This window comes from Hyperolius riggenbachi, chromosome 10 (assembly GCF_040937935.1).
Source record: "Hyperolius riggenbachi isolate aHypRig1 chromosome 10, aHypRig1.pri, whole genome shotgun sequence".
In the NCBI taxonomy this organism is placed as follows: Eukaryota; Metazoa; Chordata; class Amphibia; order Anura; family Hyperoliidae; genus Hyperolius; species Hyperolius riggenbachi.
The window spans coordinates 130,489,991-130,513,821 of NC_090655.1; the positions used below are offsets into that span (position 1 = coordinate 130,489,991).

Here is a 23,831-nt window from a genome sequence, read left to right on the forward strand (position 1 = left end):
ACAACGCGTGCAGGAGCCATTCTCCTGCACGCGTTGAACAGCCTGAGGTGTGTCGTCGGGATTCTGCGGTGTGACGCAATCAGCGGCGGTAGCTATAAATTCACGCGACGGAAAAACGTGGCTCCCGACGATTAAAAGCTCCCGGGTGCGTCGAAGCGCAACGTACCGAAACTCAGCGTCGAGTGTGAAAGCTAAAATGAAAGTCTATGTACTTTCATTTCACCTTGCTTAACGCAAAATTTCGACTTTGCGTCAAAACGCAGGAAACGGGCTTTAGTGTGAAAGAGCCCTAAGCTATCCTTGCTGTGAAAACCTCACCCAATATTTATTTAGAAAGATGCATGCAAAGTACCAAAAAACTTGAATAATACTACAGATTGGCCTAATGTTTCACAGAAGCTGCTAAATGTTTTCTATGTTCCATCCAAAAATATATCAAAGCCAGAGAAGTTGAATCTCTTCTCCACTACAGCCTCAACAGATTACAAAAGATTTGTAGTGTTGCAGATCATTTGTAGACCTTGTTGAGTTTACAACATTTTGTGCATACAATCAACAGGGTGAACAAGTGTGAATAGTATTTTTATTATCAAAGAGATACAAGCATGAGGAGCATTTCTGTAACCTAATGGCCCATACTCACGGGCTACAATTGTCGCCGCAACACGCAGCGCGCGTGTTGCGGCGACAGGTCGCCCGTGAGTATGAGGCGTTGCACGGGCGCGCACCCCGAACCGCCGCTCATGTCGCTAGGCGATTGAACCGGTCAACTTCGCCGCAACTGTCGCTAGTCCGCGTGTGTATGCGGATTAGCGACAGCAACCCCATAGCCGGCGCACTGAGTTTCCGGCAGGGAGGAGGAACGTCGGCAACAGCTTCCGTCGCGCCACTAGTCCCAATTCCGCAGTGTGTATGCGGAGGCACGTGGCGACGAGCTGTCGCCGAACTATCGCGCACACGCTCCCGTGTGCTAGCGACATGCAGTTTTGGTTGCCCGTGAGTATGGGCCATAACTCATCGGTCATTCCCCTTGACTGATAGACACTTGCAAATATAAGCTTGTCCCCTGAAGAACATTGCATGTTTACAAGAACCTTGCAGCCATAAAACTATTTCTTAAACCTCACAAGGACTTTTTGGTAACCGTTCAAATTATATCTAAAAGTTAATAGGCATAACTGTAAAATAGCTGCAATTAAATTAGGGCGTGATTGTAGTAGATAAAATAGCTGCTATTTTTTCCTGCCATAAAGGTGGCATCAGTACTGACGGGTAGTGGATAAAATAGCGGTTCAGCTGTATTTTATCCGCTACACAATTCAGAACACTGTGCTGTATAGTGAAGCTATAACCTTTACCATTTTTTTTACTATGCCCTAACCTAACCCTATTCTACCCTATAGAGTGGCTGAAAGGTGTAATGGTTAAGGGCTCTGCCTCTGACATAGTAGAACTGGGTTCAAATCTTTGCTCTTCCCATGTCATTAAACCAGCACCTATTCAGTGAGAAGTTTTTGGGCAAGACTCCCTAACTACTACTACTAATGCTTTCTGAGAGGCAAGCGATTTGAGTCCTCTGGAGAAAAGCGCTATACAAATATTGCAATTATAATTATTCTCACACAGAACCTTCCCACTTGATGCCCAACACTAACTGATCCCCTCTGGCGTTGCCTAACACCAGGGACCCCCAGGTGGTGCCTAACGGTAAAACTCTCCTAGTGGGCACCTAACCTTAACACCCCCTCCCCATGCCTATCCCTAACTGGGCTCCTAACTTTAACCCTTGTAGCAGTAAACTTACCATTACCGTAGCGCTGCAACAAAATTTAACATTCTGCGCCACATTTTACTCCTGGCTTACTGCAAGTGTTCCCTTTATAGAACAGAGACTGCAGCAGGTAATGTAAGAATGTGGTTTTTACATTAACAGCATGATTGAAGACTATTGGTCAGTGTGAAAAGTAAATACATCACAAACACAACACTCACCAAACTTGGCAAAGTAGTTGATAAGAGTGTCAGTCTCACAATTTCGATACAAGTCTGCCAGCTGCGTGCAGCAACTCAAAGCCATATTATGAACACGTAGCCTACGCTGCCCCCCGCAGCTAGTGTACAGTACAGCACACTGTCAGATAAAAATAGAGAGAAACAAGAGTAAGTTATGGAGAAAAGATCATCCGTAGAAACAGTATACTCCAGGAAGGATATTTGTGTGCACCATAGGGGTTTATTGTATCACCAGAGAAACAGATTATAGGTGATAAAATCCATATATAAAATTAAACTTTAGTTTGCATTACAAACTCCAGTTACAAATTCCACTAAAAAACAAACAAACATTTCCTATGCACAAACCTGGTGGCAATATTCCTAAAAGCTAGTGCATCACCCCCTTTTGTTTTTTGGTTTTCTACCTGATGGGGGATTGCGGCTACATTGCCACTTCCTCATAGGCTCAACACGGAATTTATAACTTCATATGTTTTACAGCCAAGAAGTACTGTCTAGTAGTTTGTGCAGGGCCACACAAATCCTAATCCACTGCATTTGACTAGACATAAGTATCTACAAACATTTAACTTGTGTCATCCTATCCAGATTTCAGTGGCCGTCTTGGCTTTATTGTGAATCCAGTGATCTCATGGACAGAAAGGGAGGGACCACAACAAAAATATATTATTTATATTATAACCAAGTGTTTGTCACTGTTGATGAAATGCACTCCATTCCTGTTAAGAAGGGAGAGAAGGGAAATTGTTCCATAAGGGGTTGTGAACAGTTATTCCAGAATGGCAAACCTTTTCTCTTCTAACCAACACATCTCAAGCCAAAAAAAACCCAGCACACACAAAAGAAAATAAGCATACACAAAAATAATATACACATGCTGAACACAAAGCTTGTCGGAAAACCTTCCAAAGCCTGATGAATCTCGTAACTAAGGGCAACCCGGGGGTCTGTTTTAACAAACTACCTGCATGTTGTGGTCTTAAAGGACAACTGTAACGAGGGATATGGAGTCTGCCATATGTATTCCCTTTTAAGCAATACAAGTGGCTATGCTGCTGATCCTCTGCCTCTAATACTTTTAGCCATAGCCCCTGAGCAAGCATACAGCAGATCAGGTGTTTGACATTATTGTCAGATTTGACAAGATTAGCTGCATGCTTGTTTCTGGTGTGATTCAGACACTACTGCAGCCAAATAGATCAGCAGAACTGTCAGGGAACGGATATTGTTTAAAAAGAAATAAATAAGGCAGCCTCCATATTCTTCTCACTACAGTTGTCCTTTAAAGGGGCCATACATCAGGTGACTTGGTGGCAGATCGACCATCGATTATAATCGAATGAAAATTTGTGCCGCCAAGAGCATGCCCGATTGATGATGCAACCAAATTCGGGACGAAAATGGTCTCATGTATCGATCAAACATGCTGCAAGATATTGGGCCGTGCTCAATCAGGTACACTACATTAACTATGTGTGAACGAGCAACAAACAGTAGAACCCCCAGCACTGTCCCCCCAGTGTACGTGTGATGTCACACACACAACCCCATTACGCCGGCAACCACATGGGGCACATGTAAGGGAGGGAGAGTGCGGAGACTGAGCCAGCGGCGTATGCTGACAGGTAAAATATTCATACACGGGGCACATTTTACATTAGGGGGACAGCGCTGAGGGTGGCAAGGCAGCTTCACTAGGCAGATTCCCGCAAGATTTCAAGCTGAAAACGATCCAAGAACCCGCCTGCGGTACACGTCAGCTGACAGGTCTCTCTGATCAGATTCGATCAGAGAGAGATGGGTCTCTTGGTAAAATCTGCCCATCTTCACTATATGTATGGCCACCTTTAATGTTTTCACATAGTGCTATACTACTGAAGCAGAAAAGCAATTCTGACTTTACATCAGCATCCATACATCTGAATCTTACCTGGAGAATTGCACCTATGTCTTCACTTAGTTTATCATCATGCTTAAACTCCACCGTGATGGTTTTATCACAGTCTAGCCCAGCTAACTCTACATCGGTGGTGTTACTCATGTAGAACGCACCAAAAAAGTCTGTGGCACGGATGCCTAAAAGGTAAGGTAAAGTAAATGAAATAAAAAAAAGTCAGAAATCCTTCACCGAAACATGTATCAGATATCTGCAATATGATTCTGAGCTCTGTAAAAAAAAAGTTCCCCTGGGGGGTACTTACCTTGGGAGGGGGAAGCCTCAGGGTCCCAATGAGGCTTCCCCACCCCTGTAGCTGCCGGCAGTCCAGCGCTGGCTCCCCCGAAGTCTCCCGCAATCCTGACTCGACAAACCAAACAAGGCTTGATATATTTACCTTCCCTGACTCCAGCGGGGGCGCTGTTGCGGCTCTCAGCACGGAGGTAGGCGGAAGTAGCCAATCTCAGTCGGGACCGCTCTACTGCGCAGGTGCAGGCTTGCAGGTTTTCTTTAAAGGGGTGCTGTGTGTGTGTGTGTGTGCGTGTGCGCGCGTGTGTGTTGAATATAAAAACAGACACTTACCTGGGGCTTCTATCGGCCCACTGCAGCTGCAATGTCCCACACTGTCCTTCAACGATGCTCCGTTCCCCGCCACCGATCCGATATTCGTCTAAGAAGATGAATAGTGCTCGCTCCCACGTGTGTCATCAGCCGCCTACTGCACAGTACGAAGTTTTCTTGTACTGCACCTGCACAGTAAGCTTCTGATGACACGCGCGGCCGCGCAGCCACAGTTGGTGGATTAGACCGGGACCGGCGGTGGGGAACGGAGCATCGTTGGAGGACGGCGTGGAACATTACAGCTGCAGGAGGCCGATAGAAGCCCCAGGTAAGTGTCAGTTTTTATTTCTAAATAGCATTTAACAATCTAACATGATTGCCCTAATTAAAACGCCAGTTAAAGTTGAAGAGAAATCGAGAGCCCAATATGGTGTAGTATGTCAAAATTGATTGGATAAATGAAACAGTGAGATGATAATACTCACAAACACAGGTTACCACCTAGGTAACCACTCATTAGGCAGGTGAGGAGATTAGATCTGTCCTCACTCAGGATTAAGAAGTCGCTCTCTGTAGATAGGAAGAAAGGGGGTAGATCACCCCTCCACCTGGTGCTCTGCTTGCTATAACTGAATTGCTGTTTATCCCCTGCTTATTGCCAGAAGAAGTGGGCTGTGCCCGCGAAACGCGTTGCATCTTTGGAGTATTTTCAATAAATGTGTATATCTATATATTTACAGTCCTTGGTGTCTGCTTTAATGGAGGGGAGTCCGCCACTTCCTCCCAGCAATTGTTTAAAAATTTTATGTACTTTTATCCTTCTGGCGCCTCTGTTCACCTACCACTAATTAAAACGCTGCATCCCTGCAACTGAACTCTAAATCCCCCTAACTCCCCTCGCAAAAGCCACGACTTTCTTGGTTGTGGATTTTGCTGCCTCGGGAGGCAGAGCTTTCAGCTGCAGCTCTGCCTCCATGCGCGTCAATCAGCGCGTACCTTCACCTCTCCCGAAGGCGGAGATACGCGCTGATAGACGCGTGCAGAAGCAGAGCTGCAGCCAAAAGCTCTGCCTCTCACGGAAGCGCTCCCCGCAATGTGCCCCGGGGAGTTGGGGGGAGGGGGGGATTTAGTTAGTGTTCAGCTGCGGGGATGCAGTGTTTTAGTTAGGGCAATAATGTTAAAGAGATTTTTGCAATAAATAGCTGAATTGTATGAGACTTCAGAGTCTCTTTAAGGCTGGTTAAGAGGTTTATTATAAAATGCTATGATGACAACAGAAGAAACAATATGCAGTAAAGAAAGGTGCACATCTAAATTAAAACTGCTGTATTAGTTATAATTCAAAGAAGAACAAAATCATTGGCTTGGAACCTTCAATAGCTACTAGAAGAGATATGAAAGTTTTTATCAAACCTAAATTGGAATCCTGCAGCTGATGAACAATACTTCATTCTAGTAATAGATTTGTTACTAAAATTAGTAAATTGTTTTGTCATGTAAGTACTCACCAGTGCTGGTCCTGACTCTCATAACTGCATCAAACCCTATGTCTTTCTGGACATCTCTACGTAGATCATTGAGGAACCTTTCTCTGTCAGTTTCCACCTGTAGTTGAAAAAGTTACATGAATATCAAATATATGAAACTGTATAATATCACAGAATTATACAAACAGTATCTGACCCGTTCAGGGGTCACCTCTAGAGTATCTAGCATGTGTACGGTAGCCCAGATGAGTGGTAGAGAGATCTAGACTGTTGGGTCATCTCACCAGAGCACAGGCTGAGGCCATTATTCTCCTACTTGCCCCTCCTGCTCCGTGGCTTGCTACAGCATCATCACTGCCCTCTATGTGGCATACATGTGTACAAGGTTTAAGTGGCAATCGGTTACTGTTGTACAAACAGAAATACCTACCTGGAAAAAAGTGTATTTGTAAACTGAACCCCCAGTCTGGAATGGAACAACTCCCAATGTAGCCACATCCACAAACTGATTTGGAAAGAGGAAAAGATCCACAGAGCAGCCCTGAGCAACACAGTCTTTTGCCAAGTTGTTGTAAAAAGTTGTCTGAGGCTGGAACATCGTCTACAGAAAGAACAAATTGGTTATGCTTTCATCACAAAACAAAACTACAATAATTTTTAAAGAGACGTGAAAGGTGTTGTGCAGAAGTCAACATTTTTTGCTAGCTTTTTTACAAATTTAACATAGCAAATGGTACAGACAATGGGAGGAGCTTTAATGCATTGATCTCAATGCAGCTCAACCAAATATTTTAGACCAAGTTATCTCTTATGTCCCAATTATTTATAGAAAATACAGTTCATACTTGTAACAAAGCAAAACTCAGGGCACAAAATTAAAAACTACCATGGAGGAAAAGACAACTCTCAGGGAAGCTTCCCTCTAGTAAGGTAAGCATCTAAATTGATTTTAATGTCACAGGTTGGCTATAATGGTTTTCATAATAGCCGCATTAAAATTTGTCCATGCATGGTCAGAATTACTTTGGTACATAGAATCTACTATATCTTCCTACCCACGTTGGCCTGACTGCTCCCTCGTAGCAGTCCTCCGCCACCTGGATCCTCCACTACAGCTCCCGGTAACTATAGGAGTTGGGGCTTACTGCAAATGCGTGGCTGCAGTGCGCCTGCGCCGACTGGCCAAAGTTACCGGGAGAATTGTGGATGTTCCAGGAGACGGAGAAAGACAGCAATCAGGAGGATGATGGCTGAAGGAAGCCCCAGGTATGTATGAATTTTTCCTTTTATTTCATCTCAGGTACACTTAAAAAGGTTACTTATAAGAAAATATACTTCGCCTGTTGAGGTGTATAGCTGCATGATGTTATCTGCATGATGTTATCTGCATAGCTGATGTAAATAGCTGCATTAGAATGTTAAGAGATATAATACTGAATATAACACTGAATGTTGTGTAATATAAACTTACCTTTTCTTTATCTGTATTGATGAGTTTCTTGTCATCCCTGTTCTTAAGCTTCCCTGGAGCTTCAGCAATGGGAAGAGAGGTGTGGAAAACAAAAAGCTTTCCAGCACAGTCAGCTGCCTAAATGGAGAGCACATGCATGCAGTTTTATAATTCTGCTCAATACAATATTTTGGGTAAAAATATTAGCAACCATGCAAGCCCCACCTTCAGTGCTTCCAACCCAGCCTGGATAACTGGGGCAAAAACTGTCTCCGTCTCTCTTGTGTCTGCAAACAATTCTGGGATCTGATCAAGCAAACTTGTAAAAGAGAAAAAAATAAATAAAAATAAAACATTCTTGTAACAAAATATTCAGCCTGGTTCAAAAGTATTGTAAAACCGTCAGTCAGCAGTGTCTCTCACCTAATCCATGGCTCCCTCGGCAATTGCAGACCTCTCATCTCTGGCACTGCTCCTCTAGTGCCAGCTTCTGCCGATTGCGTCATCAGGCCGAGGGAGCATGGATTAGGTAAGACACGCTCAAGACACAGCTAATTATACATGAGGGAGCAGGAGACATGGGGGGAGGGGGGGGGGGGGAGACATGGGGTGAGGGAAAGAACAGGTCACACTGGGGACAGTTTAGTCACACGGGGAAAAGAGGGGTCACATTGGAGGTAAAAGGGATCACACTACGGATACAGATCACAGGGAGGACACAGTAATTGGGGGAGAACATTTACAAGAAGCTCCTGGAATGTGGATGCACCAAGTTTACTATATATTTTTTCTCTCCCTGGTTTTTGCCCTCTAAACGTAAGGGTGTCTTATATTGTGGAACCTTTCTAATACTTATATTCTGGAGCTTCTTAAACGGAGGAAAATATGGTACTTTAGTCAGTGCAATAGAGTTCTAACTTCCAAAAACAGGCATGCGAGTATACTGCTCTCTAGTCAATTCAAAACATGACTAACTCCCAATAAAAATAAAAACCTTCAAAAAGTAGCGTCTCATGAAAAACAAAGTGTTTATTACCTGGTGATGACCGTCCTAGATTCGTTCACATTGACCAGGAAGCCATCCAGCAGAGGGACAAACATGTCTGCCACATCTGATACAACCATCATCTGAGGCTGGGCCAGGGAGCTTTTCACATTATAGAAATGAAGCACTTTATTATAGGTTACAAAGCCCACTCTTATCACAGACTCTTCCAGGTTCCCTTCCCTGAAAAAATAAACACAAATTAAAATTTCAGAAAAAGTAACTCCCGCCCCCAAAAATCTATAAAACGGAAAATTCCCAGTTCAAAACACCATCGGCACTTAACGTCACAGTACAATCTTTAGTAAAAGAAAAAAAAAACCTGTGCAGAATAAAAATATTTGCATACACAGATTTAGTGAATCTGGAAGAACACATACAAAGTAAGTATAGTGCATCTGTACATTATGACACAACCGTTACTATATACAGTATAACCCTATAGGCTAGTGACATTTCAGTACAGAACTCGGCTTCCAACTGTTGCCCGAGGGATAGAGTCCTGAATCCCACGGGTGACAGTAATTGCACGTAAAGTAATTGTGTACGCACCTTTAGGAGCTTGGCACAAAAATACAAGTAACATGTAATATCCAACAGGGGCACATCGAAAGAAGGTAATATAACTGGGAAGGAATTTTGTTTTTTCTCCACGCTCCCACAAAACATTGAATCTAAGGGTGGGAAAATGAAGCCGGCACCATCAGTAAAGTATTATGGTCTTTTATTGAATTTTCTTCATAGCAATCAGTCACAAAGTATGCAACGTTTCGGGGGGATCCCCCTTTCTCAAGCAAGTGACAGAATAATCCCCTGAATGAACCTGGAGATATCGTGGTTTTCACACAGCAGCTGCTGCTGTGGAAGATGGAGCCTTTTGAGCTTACTCTGTTAGGCCTGGTGCACACCAAAAACCGCTAGCAGATCCGCAAAATGCTAGCAGATTTTGAAACGCTTTTTCTTATTTTTCTGTAGCGTTTCAGCTAGCATTTTGCGGTTTTGTGAAGCGTTTTTGGTGTAGTAGATTTCATGTATTGTTACAGTAAAGCTGTTACTGAACAGCTACTGTAACAAAAACCGCCTGGCAAACCGCTCTGAAGTGCCGTTTTTCAGAGCGGTTTGCGTTTTTCCTATACTTAACATTGAGGCAGAAACGCCTCCGCAATCCAAAATCTGCAGCAGCCCGGGAGTATGCGTTTCTACAAAACGCCTCCCGCTCTGGTGTGCACCAGCCCATTGAAATACATTACCCAAGCGTATCCGCAGCCGCAAGCGGATCGCAAAACGCAGCCAAACCGCTCTGGTGTGCACTAGGCCTTAGAGCTTGCTTCTATTATGAGGAGACGAAGGCGCAGGAGGAGGGTCTGTTTAATCGCCTCTCGTATTTTTCGTGAAAGAACAGTTCTTGATAATTTTACTGAGACAGAGGTGGTGAAGTTCAGACTCACTCGTGATATGATTTATGATATGATCCGGCAGTAAAAGGCGGGAATACTCTGGTCACGTAGTGGTAAAACTCCGCCTCCTACCCACAATGCTTCACTTTCAAGCTTACAGAGGAAAAGTATCCCATGCAAATCATTAATACCGATTAGCTAACTCTCTGCTTTCTCACACTTTCCTCATGCATATCTCTCCATTATCCCCTGCTATCGAACATTTTTCTCTGTCCTCTCACACTGGTGAATTGACTCCAGAGTGTTAAAATACCTCATGAGATAAACGACCTTTTTTCTCTTAGTAAATCCTCTCTGGTGAATTGACGCCATAGTGTGATAACAAACGTAGTGAACAATTTATACATGGCCACCAATTGTTCACTACGTTTGTTATCACACATTCTGTCACTTGCTTGAGAAAGGGGGATCCCCCCGAAACGTTGCATACTTTGTGACTGATTGCTATGAAGAAAATTCAATAAAAAAGCATAATACTTTACTGATGATGCCGGATTCATTTTCCCATTGCTAGTATCTGTTTGGTACACGGACAGCCAAGGCACATCATATATGTTCCTAGGAAGGAGTGCCTCCTCTTCACATTTCTATTGAACCTAAGGGTGGCATGCTTTAACCTTTAAATTTCTTCTAACAGAGTGACCAAGGAAGCAATGTTCTATCTATCTGTGTGTGAAAGTGGCACTTTCAGAGTAACTTGTATTAGAGAAAAATATGGAGGCTGACAAATTTATTTTCTCGTCCACTACCTCACTTTTAATCACACTCGGAACAAGCATGTAGATGTTTCTGACAAAAATCTGACTAGACTATCTGCATGCTTGTTTCAGGTGCGCAACTAGACGCTACTGACCAGAAAGATCATCAGGACTGCCTGGCGATTGGTATTGTTTAAAAGGAAACACAATATAGTAGCATCCATAGGTCTTTCACCTCAGGTTCCTTTTAAAGAGAATCTGTATTGTTAAAATCACACAAAAGTAAACATACCAGTGCGTTAGGGGACATCTCCCTTTCCCCTCTGTCACAATTTCGCCGCTCACCGCCGCATTAAAAGTGGTTAAAAACAGTTTTAAAAAGTTTGTTTATAAACAAACAAAATGGCCACCAAAACAGGAAGTAGGTTGATGTACAGTATGTCCACACATAGAAAATACAACCATACACAAGCAGGCTGTATACAGCCTTCCTTTTGAATCTCAAGAGATCATTTGTGTGTTTCTTTCCCCCTGCATCTCTCATGCACTGACGTTTCAGGCTGCTCTTTTCTTCCTGCAAACAGCTTTGCCCTTGTCTGTAATTCCTCACTATGTGAAAGCCCAGCCAGCTCAGAGGACATTTATCCAGCTTGTAAAAGATAAGAGAGAAGAGAGAAGCTGCTCTAATCCTAAATAACACACAGGCAGTGTGCATAGAGGGGCCTGGAAGGCGGAGTTCATAGCAGAACCACAACACTGAAGAACTTGGCAGCCTTCCAGACACAGGCTGACAAGTCTGACAAGAGATAGATACGTTGATTTATTACAGAGACTGTGATAGTACAAAGTGCTGCTGTAAGCCAGAACACAGAATAGCTTTTGGAACTTGTAGGATGATAAAAAACAGGATGCAATTTTTGTTACGGAGTCTCTTTAAGATCTGCTATGCAATATCTTCATTAAAGTATACCCGAAGTGACATGTGACATGATGAGATAGACGTGTATGTACAGTCTCTAGCACACAATTAAGGATAAAATTCGCTAAAATTGTTAAAAGTGATTGGGAGGTGGTGGTGGCTCAGCTCACCCAACACAGACACGATGCTGTCGATTAAAGTAAACAAATTTATTTTTGCATATTATTTGCATACTCCTAGATACAATTGGCAACGCGTTTTACAGGCAAATCCCCGTTTTATCAGGCGGCTCTGTAAATCTCTTCAAGAATACAAGTCCACCCTTGGACTTGTATTCAATCAGATCAGGAGACAATAAGGTTTCTTTCCCACTAGTTGCAGTCAGCTTCAAAAAGTGGATTCTCGCAGTTTTGCCCATCACAAATATATAAACATATCGCAGTGCTCATTTTTCATTAGCGTGATAGTTTTTTTTTGCCCAAGATGCAATCGCCGGCCTGCCGGATTTTCGGCGCGATCGTGCTTCGTTCCCGAATGCTTCATGATGCAATCATGGCGAGTGGGAATTGAAGGTTGCACAATTGCGTTTAGAGTGGAAGAAGGCCCTGGCAGTCAATGCACAAGGTTATTTACAGGTGTGCACTTCTGACGTACATCTGTCACAGTATTGGATTGCATTTCTATACATAGAGCTGTTCTTGTCAGAGCAGGCCTGCAATAGCCCACCCTCACACAAGAAGCACTTGTAAAAACATATGAATAATAAAATGCTATAGTTTGCTAATGTAAGCTCACCTGGGCAAGTAGTCTATAAGCTGCTTCAGTTCCTCGCAGACCAATGCTACTAACCCACTTTTCACAGCGTTATATGACACATCAATCATGAAGATAAAAGCAGGAGGATTCGGGAACTTGTTATTCTGTAGTTAAAATGTAAAAAAAAAAAAAAAAAGTTTGTTTAAAGTAAATGCACATAGAAATTAATCATATTATCCTATAACTTAAAGGGAATTGGAGATGGCTGAAACAAAAGATTTGATATTTACCCGGGATATCCTCCTGCCCAATAAGCACCGCTGAGTCCCTCCCTCCCACATGCCTACGTTCAGCCGCAATCAGCCCGTTAACTGGTTATGTCATGTCAGTTGGCGGTCTTCTGCGCATGAAAAAAGAGGTCCCGTGCATGCGCAGAAGACCCCAACTAACGCCACTGAGCCAATTACTGGGGCTGATTGCAGCTGAATGAAGGCACGTGGGAGGACGGCGAGGGACTCAGCGGTGCTTATGGGGCTGGAGGAAAACCCGTCAAATCTTTTGTTTCAGCCGTCTCTGATACACTTTAAGCATCTGTTCTGCTGCAAATACATCCAAACACAGGAAACCTAAAGATGAGTACATTAAAGGCACTTTAGCCAACTCACTTTAAAACATTTTTATTATCTGCCTGGCTTTCTTGCTTATGCACTTTTAATTCCTCCCTCAATTAATGAGCATTTGGTGTTCTGGCTCCAAAAAATGCATGTTTGTTTTGCGTCATCGATTCAACTGGTAATTTGAAATGGGGATAACAATGCAGATTCTAGAATGATGAGAGGATCAGGCCTGGCTAACCTTTGCTTTTTGTTCAACAGTTTGAAAGGTGTAACACAGGCCCACATTCAGATATCAATTTCTCATCATATCCAATTGTTAATGGCTGGCTCAGGCAACAACAGAATGTCTATCAGTAGTTTAACTGGATAGTTTATGAGCCATGCACATGCCAAATGCTATATGAAGACTGACATTTTGACGTGTACATAAAGTTCTTTTATTGGCCCTTTATTTATTGCTAGTACCATACTGTATAAAAGAAAGTACTGTACACTGAGCCATTGTCAAAGTGAGCAAAGTGATTAATTTCATTTAAAAGTTTAAATTGAATATACCTTGCAGTAGTCAACAGTTGCGGTAAACTCATATGAGCCCATAGACAGCTCTGGTCTATCATAGCAATCCACTCTCTTGCCTGTATGATCCAAGTGCTGAAAGTATTGAGGGGGCACTAAAACAAAACAAACTGCAGTTTAGTAGACATCACAGACACATAACAAGAGTTCCTTAGCCACTTCGTGACAATGGCCCCACCACTGTTAATTGTAAAGTGACAAAATGATACAAGAGTTAGGATCTATTGCTGTCACATCTAAGAATGTTGGGGGCCACTGCTGTACACACACTAGATTCTAAGCAGATGTGGCCATGACCAACCACCTACAGTGGTTTGCAAAAGTATTCGGCCCCGTTGAAGTTTTCCACATTTTGTCACATTACTGCCACAAACATGAATTTTATTGGAATTCCACATGACAGACCAATACAAAGTGGAGTACACGTGAGAAGTGGAACAAAAATCATACATGACTCCAAACATTTTTTACAAATCAATAACTGCAAAGTGGGGTGTGCATAATTATTCAGCCCCCTGAGTCAATACTATGTAGAACCACCTTTTGCTGCAATTACAGCTGCCAGTCTCTTAGGCTATGTCTCTACCAGCTTTGCACATCTAGAGACTGAAATCCTTGCCCATTCTTCTTTGCAAAACCGCTCCAGCTCAGTCAGATTAGATGGACAGCGTTTGTGAACAGCAGTGTTCAGATCTTGCCACAGATTCTCGATTGGATTTAGATCTGGACTTTGATTGGGCCATTCTAACACATGGATATGTTTTGTTTTAAACCATTCCCTTGTTGCCCTGGCTTTATGTTTAGGGTCGTTGCCCTGCTGGAAGGTGAACCTCCGCCCCAGTCTCAAGTCTTTTGCAGACTCCAAGAGGTTTTCTTCCAAGATTGCCCTATATTTGGCTCCATCCATCTTCCCATCAACTCTGACCAGCTTCCCTGTCCCTGCTGAAGAGAAGCACCACCAGAGCATGATGCTGCCACCACCATATTTGACAGTGGGGATAGTGTGTACTAAGTGATGTGCAGTATTAGTTTTCTGCCACACATGGTGTTTTGCATTTTGGCCAAAAAGTTCCATTTTGGTTTCATCTGTCCAGAGCACCTTCTTCCACATGTTTGCTGTGTCCCCCACATCTTTAAATCATATTTTATTAATATTTTGTTCAGTCAAAAAAAAAAAAAAAAAAAAGAATTTGTTCAGAGTACATTCATATAAGATATCTGTTCAAGTTATTACAATACATATAACCCATAATGGTGAAGGCATCCAGAAATTCTCTACATTATCCTCTTTTACAAAGCACCTAGTCTCCATATCAAATCATATTTATACCCCTCAACTGCATTCCTGTAGTCCTAAATAAATATCTCCTATAACCCCAGCTCCAAGTCAAGAGAGACACACAGAGCTGCGGGTAAAAAGAAAGAGAGAAAGCAAAAAACAAACTCACACCTATACATATACAGGTCAAAACTCTGTCAAGCTTCTAGAACTTTTGAGCAAAGTACCATATAGGATAGTATACTATAACCCATCCAGAGTTTCCCATTATATGGATACATATATGCTCCCTGATGTCCATTGACAGTCTCCCAGTCTAACCACACAGTCTCTCTATACTCAAGCCAGGATGACCACTGTCCGGAAAACACATAGCTTGTGGCAAACTGCAAACGGGACTTCTTATGCTTTCTGTTAACAATGGCTTTCTTCTTGCCACTCTTCCATAAAGGCCAAATTTGTGCAGCACACGACTAATAGTTGTCCTTTGGACAGATTCGCCCACCTGAGCTGTAGATCTCTGCAGCTCGTCTAGAGTCACCAAGGGCCTCTTGACTGCATTTCTGATCAGCGCTCTCCTTGTTCGGCCTGTGAGTTTAGGTGGACCACCTTGTCTTGGTAGGTTTACAGTTGTGCCATACTCCTATTTCTGAATGATCGCTTGAACAGTGCTCCGTGGGATGTTCAAGGCTTTGGAAATCTTTTTGTAGCCTAAGCCCGCTTTAAATTCCTTAATAACTTTATCCCTGACCTGTCTGGTGTGTTCTTTGGACTTCATGGTGTTGTTGCTCTCAAGATTCTCTTAGACAACCTCTGAGGCCGTCACAGAGCAGCTGTATTTGTACTGACATTAGATTACAAAAAGGTGCACTATTTAGTCACTAGCACTCATCAGGCAACGTCTATGGGCAACTGACTGCACTCAAACCAAATGGGGCTGAATAATTACGCACACCACACTTTGCAGTTATTGATTGCCAAAAAATATTTGGAATCATGTATGATTTTAGTTACACTTCTCACATGTACACCACTTTGTACTGGTCTTTCACGTGGAATTCCAATAAAATGGATTAATGTTTGTGACAGTAATGTGACAAAATGTGGAAAACTTCAAGGGGGCCGAATACTTTTGCAAAGCACTGTATGTGGAGAACCATCTAATGTGTGCATTTTCAATAATGGACACCCAGGAAAGAGATTTCTAAGAAGGACTGCTATACATATACACTGCTCAGTAGCATGTTTTGCTCTAAGGAGATGGGATGGGGAAGGATGAGTAAGAGGAACCCTGCTGAAGGGCTACAAAAGGAGAACAGTAGAGGTTGGTCATGAGTGATGCAATAGAATGGATCACTAATGACATTATTATTGGCGTTGTGGGACACTGTATGCACACTAGAATTCCAAATCTCTTTCCATAACAATCTTACCATCTGATAAAAAAAAAAAAAAAAAAATCTAGTACAGTAGATCTACAGATATCAGAAACTCACCTTCAGTGACACAACTGCAGAAGCAGCACTGGAACCTTCGTCCTCCCTCAATGAATTGCATATAGGGACACATGTAGGCTTTACATCTATTGCATCTAATAGGTCCTGTCTCACCATGATCAACTACACAAGGGGGAGCCTGAAAGGTATAAATGCAGAGTGGATTAATTTACAAGGCACATCTAGGCAGAAAAAAAAAAGATGAGCACTGCTATTCACTCCAACAACAATTCACCACCATATTATATTCTACACTCCCATGCTGTCCAAGGAAAACAGTGCATACAATCACTGGAAAAACAACAACAAAATATACTGAATTAACATATTACTCAAAATAAATAAAAGAGATATATATATGCAGGGCTGTGGAGTCAGAGCAATTTTGGGTACCCGGAGTCGGTGGTTTTATAAACTGAGGAGTCGGAGTCAGGAGTCGGATGATTTTGTACAAAATCCACAGCCCTGGTAAGTATTACACTAAGGGGTTGGAGCCCTTGGGTACTGAGAGTCTGAGTCCTTGGTTTCATAGACTGAGGAGTCGGAGTTGGAAGATTTTTGTACCGACTCCACAGCCCTGTATATATGTACATATGGGTCTTCCAAGAGTTTGAAAATATTGGATACTTAATCACCAATCAACCATTCTATTCAACACAAAGGGCAATACAAAATTTTTATTTTTTTTTGTATAATTTTTTATTAATTCAGTCTCTCTGCAACTCTATTTTTAATTTAAACCTAAAATCAAGATGGAAAACAAAGGCATTCAGTGCAATGTCGAGTTGGAGTATTTTTGGGTACCTGGCCAGGTTTCATAAAGTGAGGAGTCGGATGATTTTTGTACCAAATCCAGTGCCCTAGTAAGTATTTGACTAAGGAGTCTGAGTCGAGGAGTCTGAGTCATTTAGAGTACCTGGAGTCGGTGGTTTCATAAACTGAGGAGTCTGAGTTGGATGATTTTTGCACCGACTCCACAGCCCTGGTGCAAGATACAGACTGAATTTGGCTTTTTACACAAAACTGAGATCAGTCTTGGCCTTAGCAACCAATTTCCCCTTCTGTTTTTCCAAGGGCCAAGTCAAATAGGCAATTTTTTGAAGTTTGGTAGTTGATACGGTACATGCTGCAGCATGTGGCTAGTTACAGACTTGCAATAGGAGTGGCTGTCTTTAGCGACAGGGTCAATTCTCAAATACACAACCTTCAGTCAATGTATGAATGGAAGAACACACATAATATACAAATATGCTAATGCAACAGTGACTAATTGCAGCATAGGTTGACAGAAAATTTTATGTATAAGAAAACCCAGTTACTATGGCTGCTCTCTGTATATAAAACTATATACATGGATACCTAACCATCTTACATTGGACACTGGACAAACCTTAAAATACATCGGAGACCCAAAAAAATGGTGTAATGTATTATATCCGCTGCCTTTCGTCCGTTATAAATCCTGTTAGTAGGCCCAGACTAGTACTAGTCAGGAACTTTGAACTGGAACAAATGACCATCGGGCATGTGCTGTAGCCTTCCCCATATGCGTGCTGTCTGCACTCCCAGAGGCTCTCCTTCTGCCTGGCGCCCACTCATACTACTCAGGCTACTGTGCACGTAATAATGGTGCCTATTAACCATTTCAGCCACCCAGACGTGAAGCTCACGTCCGGGCGGCTGCTCTTCTGCGCACCCACGCTTCGGCGCGAGATCGTGGGTGCGCTCCGGTATCCCCATTGTGTCCCTCGGTAGCCCTGGGATCAGTGGTTCTCGATCACCGATCCCTGTCCCCTGCAGAAAAACCGAAGCGCTCACCTTCTGGCCGGAACAATTTCCGCATCCCCCTTGTACTTCCGCTTAGCGAGAAGTACAAGGAGGGAACGGAAGTACAAGGAGGGAAAACAAAAACGAAGATGGCCATCTTGTGGCCAAATAGTAAAACTACATCTGCACATTTTTTTACATTACAATTTACAAACATAACAACATTAAAAATTAATTGTTTATGTCCCACACCAAAATATTACCCAAATAAATTTTTTAATAGTAAAAAAATTTAAATTACAATAAAAAAAAAAAAAAAAGAAATAGTTACCTAAGAGTCTGAACTTTTTAAATACGCATTTGAAGGGGGTATACTACAAACATTTTTTAAATTATAAGCTTCTAAATAGTGATGGACGCAAAACGGAAACAATGCACCTTTATTTCCAAATAAAATATTGGTGCCATACATTGTGATAGGGACAAAATTTAAATGGTATAATAACCGAGACATACGGGCAAATAAAATACATAGGTTTTAATTATGGTAGCGTGGATTATTTTAAAGCTATAATGGCCGAAAACTGAGATGATGAATTTTTTCCATTTTTTTCTTATTAATCCTGTTAAAATGCATTTACAGTTAAGTGGCTCTTAAGCAAAATGTACCACCCAAAGAAAGCCTAATTAGTGGCGGAAAAAACAAGATATAAATCAATAAATTGTGATAAGTAGTGATAAAGTTATTAGCGAATGAATGGGAGGTGAAAATTGCTCTGATGCAGAAGGTGAAAAATCCCGGCGGGCTGAAATGGTTAAAAAGGGTGCCTCATTCACATCAATGCAAATCTTTTGTCTATTAGCGCCAGGTGCATAAAAATGGCGCCACATTTATATAAAGCAATTATATCGTTTGTAAAAGGGTGCTGCGAAAATGTAAAACAAATTTATCGCTTGTTATCTTTAACTTTCATTTCTATACCAAAATTTCTCATTTTAATAACCCATTATTTAATAAATTTTCTAAAAAACTGTATAAAATGTTTCTCAAACTGCTCACTAGGCTTTCACAGAAAAAAAATAGTTTACATTTCAACTTTTTGCACCATAATGAGCAGCTTCCGCTATTCTCACCTATGTTACAAATGATCTTTTTTCAACAAACTTACCTAAACACACACACACACACACACACACACACACACACACACACACACACACACACGCATGTATGTTTAACTGTTCTGACTCTTGCAGGGGTTCGACAACACTGGGGAGGGTCATAGGATTAGGCACCACCGGGGGCGGGGGGTTTGTGGTGGTCATAGGGGCTAGTCACCACCAAGTGGGTCATAGGGGTTAGGCACCACCAGGGGGTGAGGGGGGGGGGTCATAGGTGTTAGGCATCATGAGAGTAGGGAGAGGTTAAATTATGGTAAAATAATGTACAGGCAAGAACAGCTGGCATTTGACCTTTTAGAGATTTTCTAGAAATCCTAAAAAAAAAAAAAAATAATAATAATCATAAGGGATCATTCTAGCCACTTGCTTGGCTGGCTACTGATTTTTATAATAATATATATGTCTACTGCTCTCCAAAATATGACCTTGCTAATTGATAAAATAAGCTAGTTTGTCCAATCAGCATAATTATCTTGCTGGCAGTATATTCAATTCTTATACATTCTTATCTTGGATAAAAGGTGCCAACATCCAATTAATAAAATACAATGAAACACAAGAAAACCAGATTAGTAAAGGTAATAGCCCCACAGTTATAATAATTCAGAAAAAAGATGTAGAAATGAACTCTTACCTCATCAGATGGAAGGGTTGCCAGAGGTTTAATGACAGCACAAAGTGGGACCTGGGACTGCTTTGCCATATCTGAAGTGGCGGGGAAGTTGTATGAAGAGCATCTTATATACCGTGGACTTGCATTTCCTGCCACAGAAGAAACATGTAAATTATGTATTTTACAATGCAAGAGACGTCATTCTCCATACTAACACACAAAGACGGTACTAACAATCAGGAATGGTGAATGAAAGGATAATCATTCTGAGTTTATGCAAATGTATGCAGTTTGCAAAAGAACCTTCCAAGTATCCAAACGCAGCAGTCAGAGCTTTTTGTGACTGTGCTAACAGGAAGCTGCATCCCACTAATGCATCCCACAGTGAAGAGATTATCCAATGGACGTAAGACTGCTTGCAAAGCAAACCCATCAAGAAGACTATCTAGGTGACCGATGAGTTTTTTTTTTCCCACCCATGCACAACAATCTCTAAATATAGTAAAAGGCAAACATGCAATATGTCTGCTTCCATCAGTAACATAATTATACCAGAGTGTTGGAGAAGGGATGGAAATTTAATTTTTTTTACAGTATTACCCTGTACCTAAAGGTGTGTAAGCAGGCACAGAGTGCCGCCCACAGGGATTGGGACTTTATCCCATGGGTGACAGTTTGGGGCTGAGTGCTGTACAGTGTTCTGTTGCTATGGAGAGGGGAAGAGGGACAATGGAGCAGCTTTCAGTGAGCGGGGTAAGGAGAAGAACAATGCGGTCAGCGGAAACAATCCAGCAGCACAAATCTCTTGGTGTAGCATTTTGCGAGGCTGTGCACATGAGATATGATATTGGGCAGAGATGGGCCCAACGGGCTGCATCAGCTTAGAACTCTAGCATGCGTATGATGCTTTATTGCTGGTATCATTATCACAAAAACTTATTTATGATGAAATGTAGAGTAAAGCACCCTACCACATACATAATATAGACAATGACCTGGAGGCAAAGAGGAAGAGGCCAAGCTTTGTGATTAGTATTGTAATACTAAGAAAAAAAAACTCCTCTCCAGATCAAAAAAAAAAGAAGAAAAAAAGACAATGTTTATCTGGAATTAAGGTTAGCAGGTGCCCAAGTGCTAGATCTGTGAAGTTTCATGTTGTAAAATTATCTAGTCAAACACTTATGTACTGTATAAATATATTTTAGCAGTAAACATCTGCAACTTTGAGGTCAATGGAAGAACCTTAATAGTCAGCAAAGTACTTTTAATCATTCTAGGACACAACATCAACGATAAGTTCCCCCAGTAGGTACCTTCTGCATTGCAAATATATAATACAACCTGCAACCATGTAACCCAATGAGGAGGTACAAAAACCCATCAAAATTAAAGGAAGTCCTGAAATGCTGCATACTACCTATACAGGGCAAGAAGTAAAGCACTCGACTTAAAAAGAGAGTCTGAAGTCAGATTAAGGCTAGTTATACACCAGGACGTTGCGTTTAGGGGACGTTATAGGGCACATAATGTGCCCCTAACGCAACGCCTGGTGCTCTCTGGTGTGGACGTCGGAGTGAGCAGTGTTGTGCAGCTCACTCTGGCGTCCGTTATGCCGTGATGCGTACTCTTGGACGCATGCGGCATCACGTGGTCCCGCCCGGCCAATCGCCGCACAGAGCGGCAGCTCCAGGAAGTAAACACTGCACGTCACTGAGTGCAGTGAATATTAATTAGCCATGTGCCCGGCTGAGCTCCCCTCCTCTCCAACATGACTGAGCATGTGCAAACAGTCTAATGCGGCTTAGCCGCGGAAAACGCACAGCATGCAGCACTTTGCTGTTTGGGCAGTGTGAACAGCCCACTTGTGTTACATTGCTGTGCGTTGGGGGAGCGTTACAGGCTGCACTAACGTGCGCCTGTAACGTCCCTGTGTGCAAGAAGCCTAAAACTGGCTTTTTAGCTTATATTCAGCAGGGGCATGTTTGCCCCTGCTAAAATGCCGCTATCCCGCGGCATAACGAGGGGTCTTTACCCCCCAAATCCCCCCTGCTACCTCCGGGGAGCACTTCCGTGTGATGCAGGGCTATGAGCTGCAGCCCTGGCTCACACGTGTCTATCAGCGGCGGATCTCCGCCTCTCCCCCGCCCCTCAGTCTGCCTTCGCTGAGATGGGAAGGGGAGAGCCGGAGATCCGCCGCTGATAGACGCGTGTGAGGCAAGGCTGCGGCTCATAGCCCTGCATCACACGGAAGCGCACAGGGTCGTGGATTTTGCAGGGGGGATTCGTTATGCCGCGAGATAGCGGCGTTTTAGCAGGGGCAAACATGCCCCTGCTGAATATAAGATAAAAAGCCTTTTTTAATCTGGCTTCAGACTCTCTTTAAAGAAGTCACCTGGCCTAGTAAAGACTAAACGCTGAAAAATTGGGCTTGTGCAGATGTTTGATTGTGGGATGTTGAATGATGAAATGAATGCTCACTGAGGATTATTTCACAGATATCAGTTAGTGGACCTCCTCCCACTTCGTCTGAACTCACTTGCAGATGTCAGCACAAATCTTGCATGGCAACACGGTCTTAAATATATATGCACAACTAGGTAGCACAAAAACACATCTGTATAAACTGGAAGTTCTAGTTTCAATTTGTAACAGATGGACACACTAGCTTGGAACGTCCCACAAAATCTTAAAGTCCATAAGCAACCTTGCATACAATGCAGTTTTGGTTATACGCACTGACCAAGGTGACATCATATAGCCTTTATTGGGGTACCTTGATGCATTTTATTTAAAGCTTCTTTAGTGATGGTAAACACTAAACCTGAATAGTATATGGGTTTACCATGATGACCATTACTACAACTGCACCTCAGGAAGGATATTAAAACACTGCATGCTTATGGCTATCTTTTGTCATATCTCTTATGTAATTGTTAGGAACTTTTGTACTGCAGTTTTTAATAATGGGTGAAGGGTTTACCTGCAGTTTACAGTGATTATTTGAATGCATTATTAATCCACAATATACCAAATACCCCTTTCTTTTTCACAACTTCCAATGCTCAGTATATTGTGCAACAGGCACTTGCAAAAGGAAGGCCATGGAATTAGTTACGTTATCTGAGTGATAACCAATCGTACCTTGATCTTTGACTAAGAAGTTAGTGGTTACAAGCGGTGGAACTTGACCTCTTAGTCCAGTGATAAAAGGTTCAGAACCCCTGTTGTTTCTATCATCTTCTATGACTTGAATCTGTGATAAAGAAGGGATAGTTAATACAAAACACAATCATTAAACCACATCTATAATGGAACACCAACCAAAACCATTTTGTTTTAAGCAGAGCAGGGGAGTGGAACTTCTGCGTGGGATTTTATTGCTGTGTCACCATTAAGAAGATCTTTTTCACACTTCACTTCCTGTGGCATTTCATAGAAACCACAGCAAGGATAGCTTTTCTGTGAGGTTACCAGTGACAAATGAGAATTTCCCTACAACCAGAACTTCGGTTTGGGGAATGATTACAAACTTCAGTAAGGGCCCGTTTCCATTAGCCGCCACGTGTGGCTGCGAGACGCTTTCCAGAAGCCGTGCTGCGCACGGCTATTGGATTCACTAGCTCCCGCACAAGAAAATGCTGCAATGTCGTCCGAAACGGCGGCAGCATTATCCCGTGGCAGAGTTTCTCCAGCACTTTGCTTGTGGGGAAACTCTGCGGATTGGGCCCGACTTCCGCATACTGGGACAAACTTGATTCTCTCTCGAATCGAATTGGTTGGTTAACCAGGCCGCCAAATCGCTAGATGTAAGGCCACATTTACAATATGCAGAGTACAATTATAGCAAGTTTTTTTCTTCTTTAACAATGAAAGGATGACCATTTGTAGCAAAAGTCTCTTGGTATACAATAGTGGGCATTAGTTGTCCCTTTAGAAAACAGAAATGTGAATTCAACCACATGCACAATATAAAGCC

General features: G+C 42.4%; 1 protein-coding gene across 5 annotated transcripts in view; it reads right to left on the minus strand.

Annotated features, from left to right (window-relative positions):
* SEC24C (SEC24 homolog C, COPII coat complex component) overlaps positions 1-23,831 on the minus strand; it is a 72,809-nt gene that overhangs the window by 10,353 nt on the left and 38,625 nt on the right. For all 5 annotated transcript variants that reach the window (XM_068258046.1, XM_068258044.1, XM_068258043.1 and 2 more), the window contains 12 exons: positions 22,997-23,108; positions 19,877-20,004; positions 16,294-16,432; positions 13,498-13,613; positions 12,365-12,489; positions 8,487-8,678; positions 7,676-7,769; positions 7,472-7,588; positions 6,431-6,601; positions 6,022-6,118; positions 3,947-4,092; positions 1,993-2,131 (listed from right to left, as the gene is read on the minus strand). In XM_068258046.1, the coding sequence (XP_068114147.1) occupies positions 1,993-2,131; positions 3,947-4,092; positions 6,022-6,118; positions 6,431-6,601; positions 7,472-7,588; positions 7,676-7,769; positions 8,487-8,678; positions 12,365-12,489; positions 13,498-13,613; positions 16,294-16,432; positions 19,877-20,004; positions 22,997-23,108 (1,576 nt within the window). The remainder of the gene's footprint in view (positions 1-1,992; positions 2,132-3,946; positions 4,093-6,021; positions 6,119-6,430; positions 6,602-7,471; positions 7,589-7,675; positions 7,770-8,486; positions 8,679-12,364; positions 12,490-13,497; positions 13,614-16,293; positions 16,433-19,876; positions 20,005-22,996; positions 23,109-23,831) is intronic.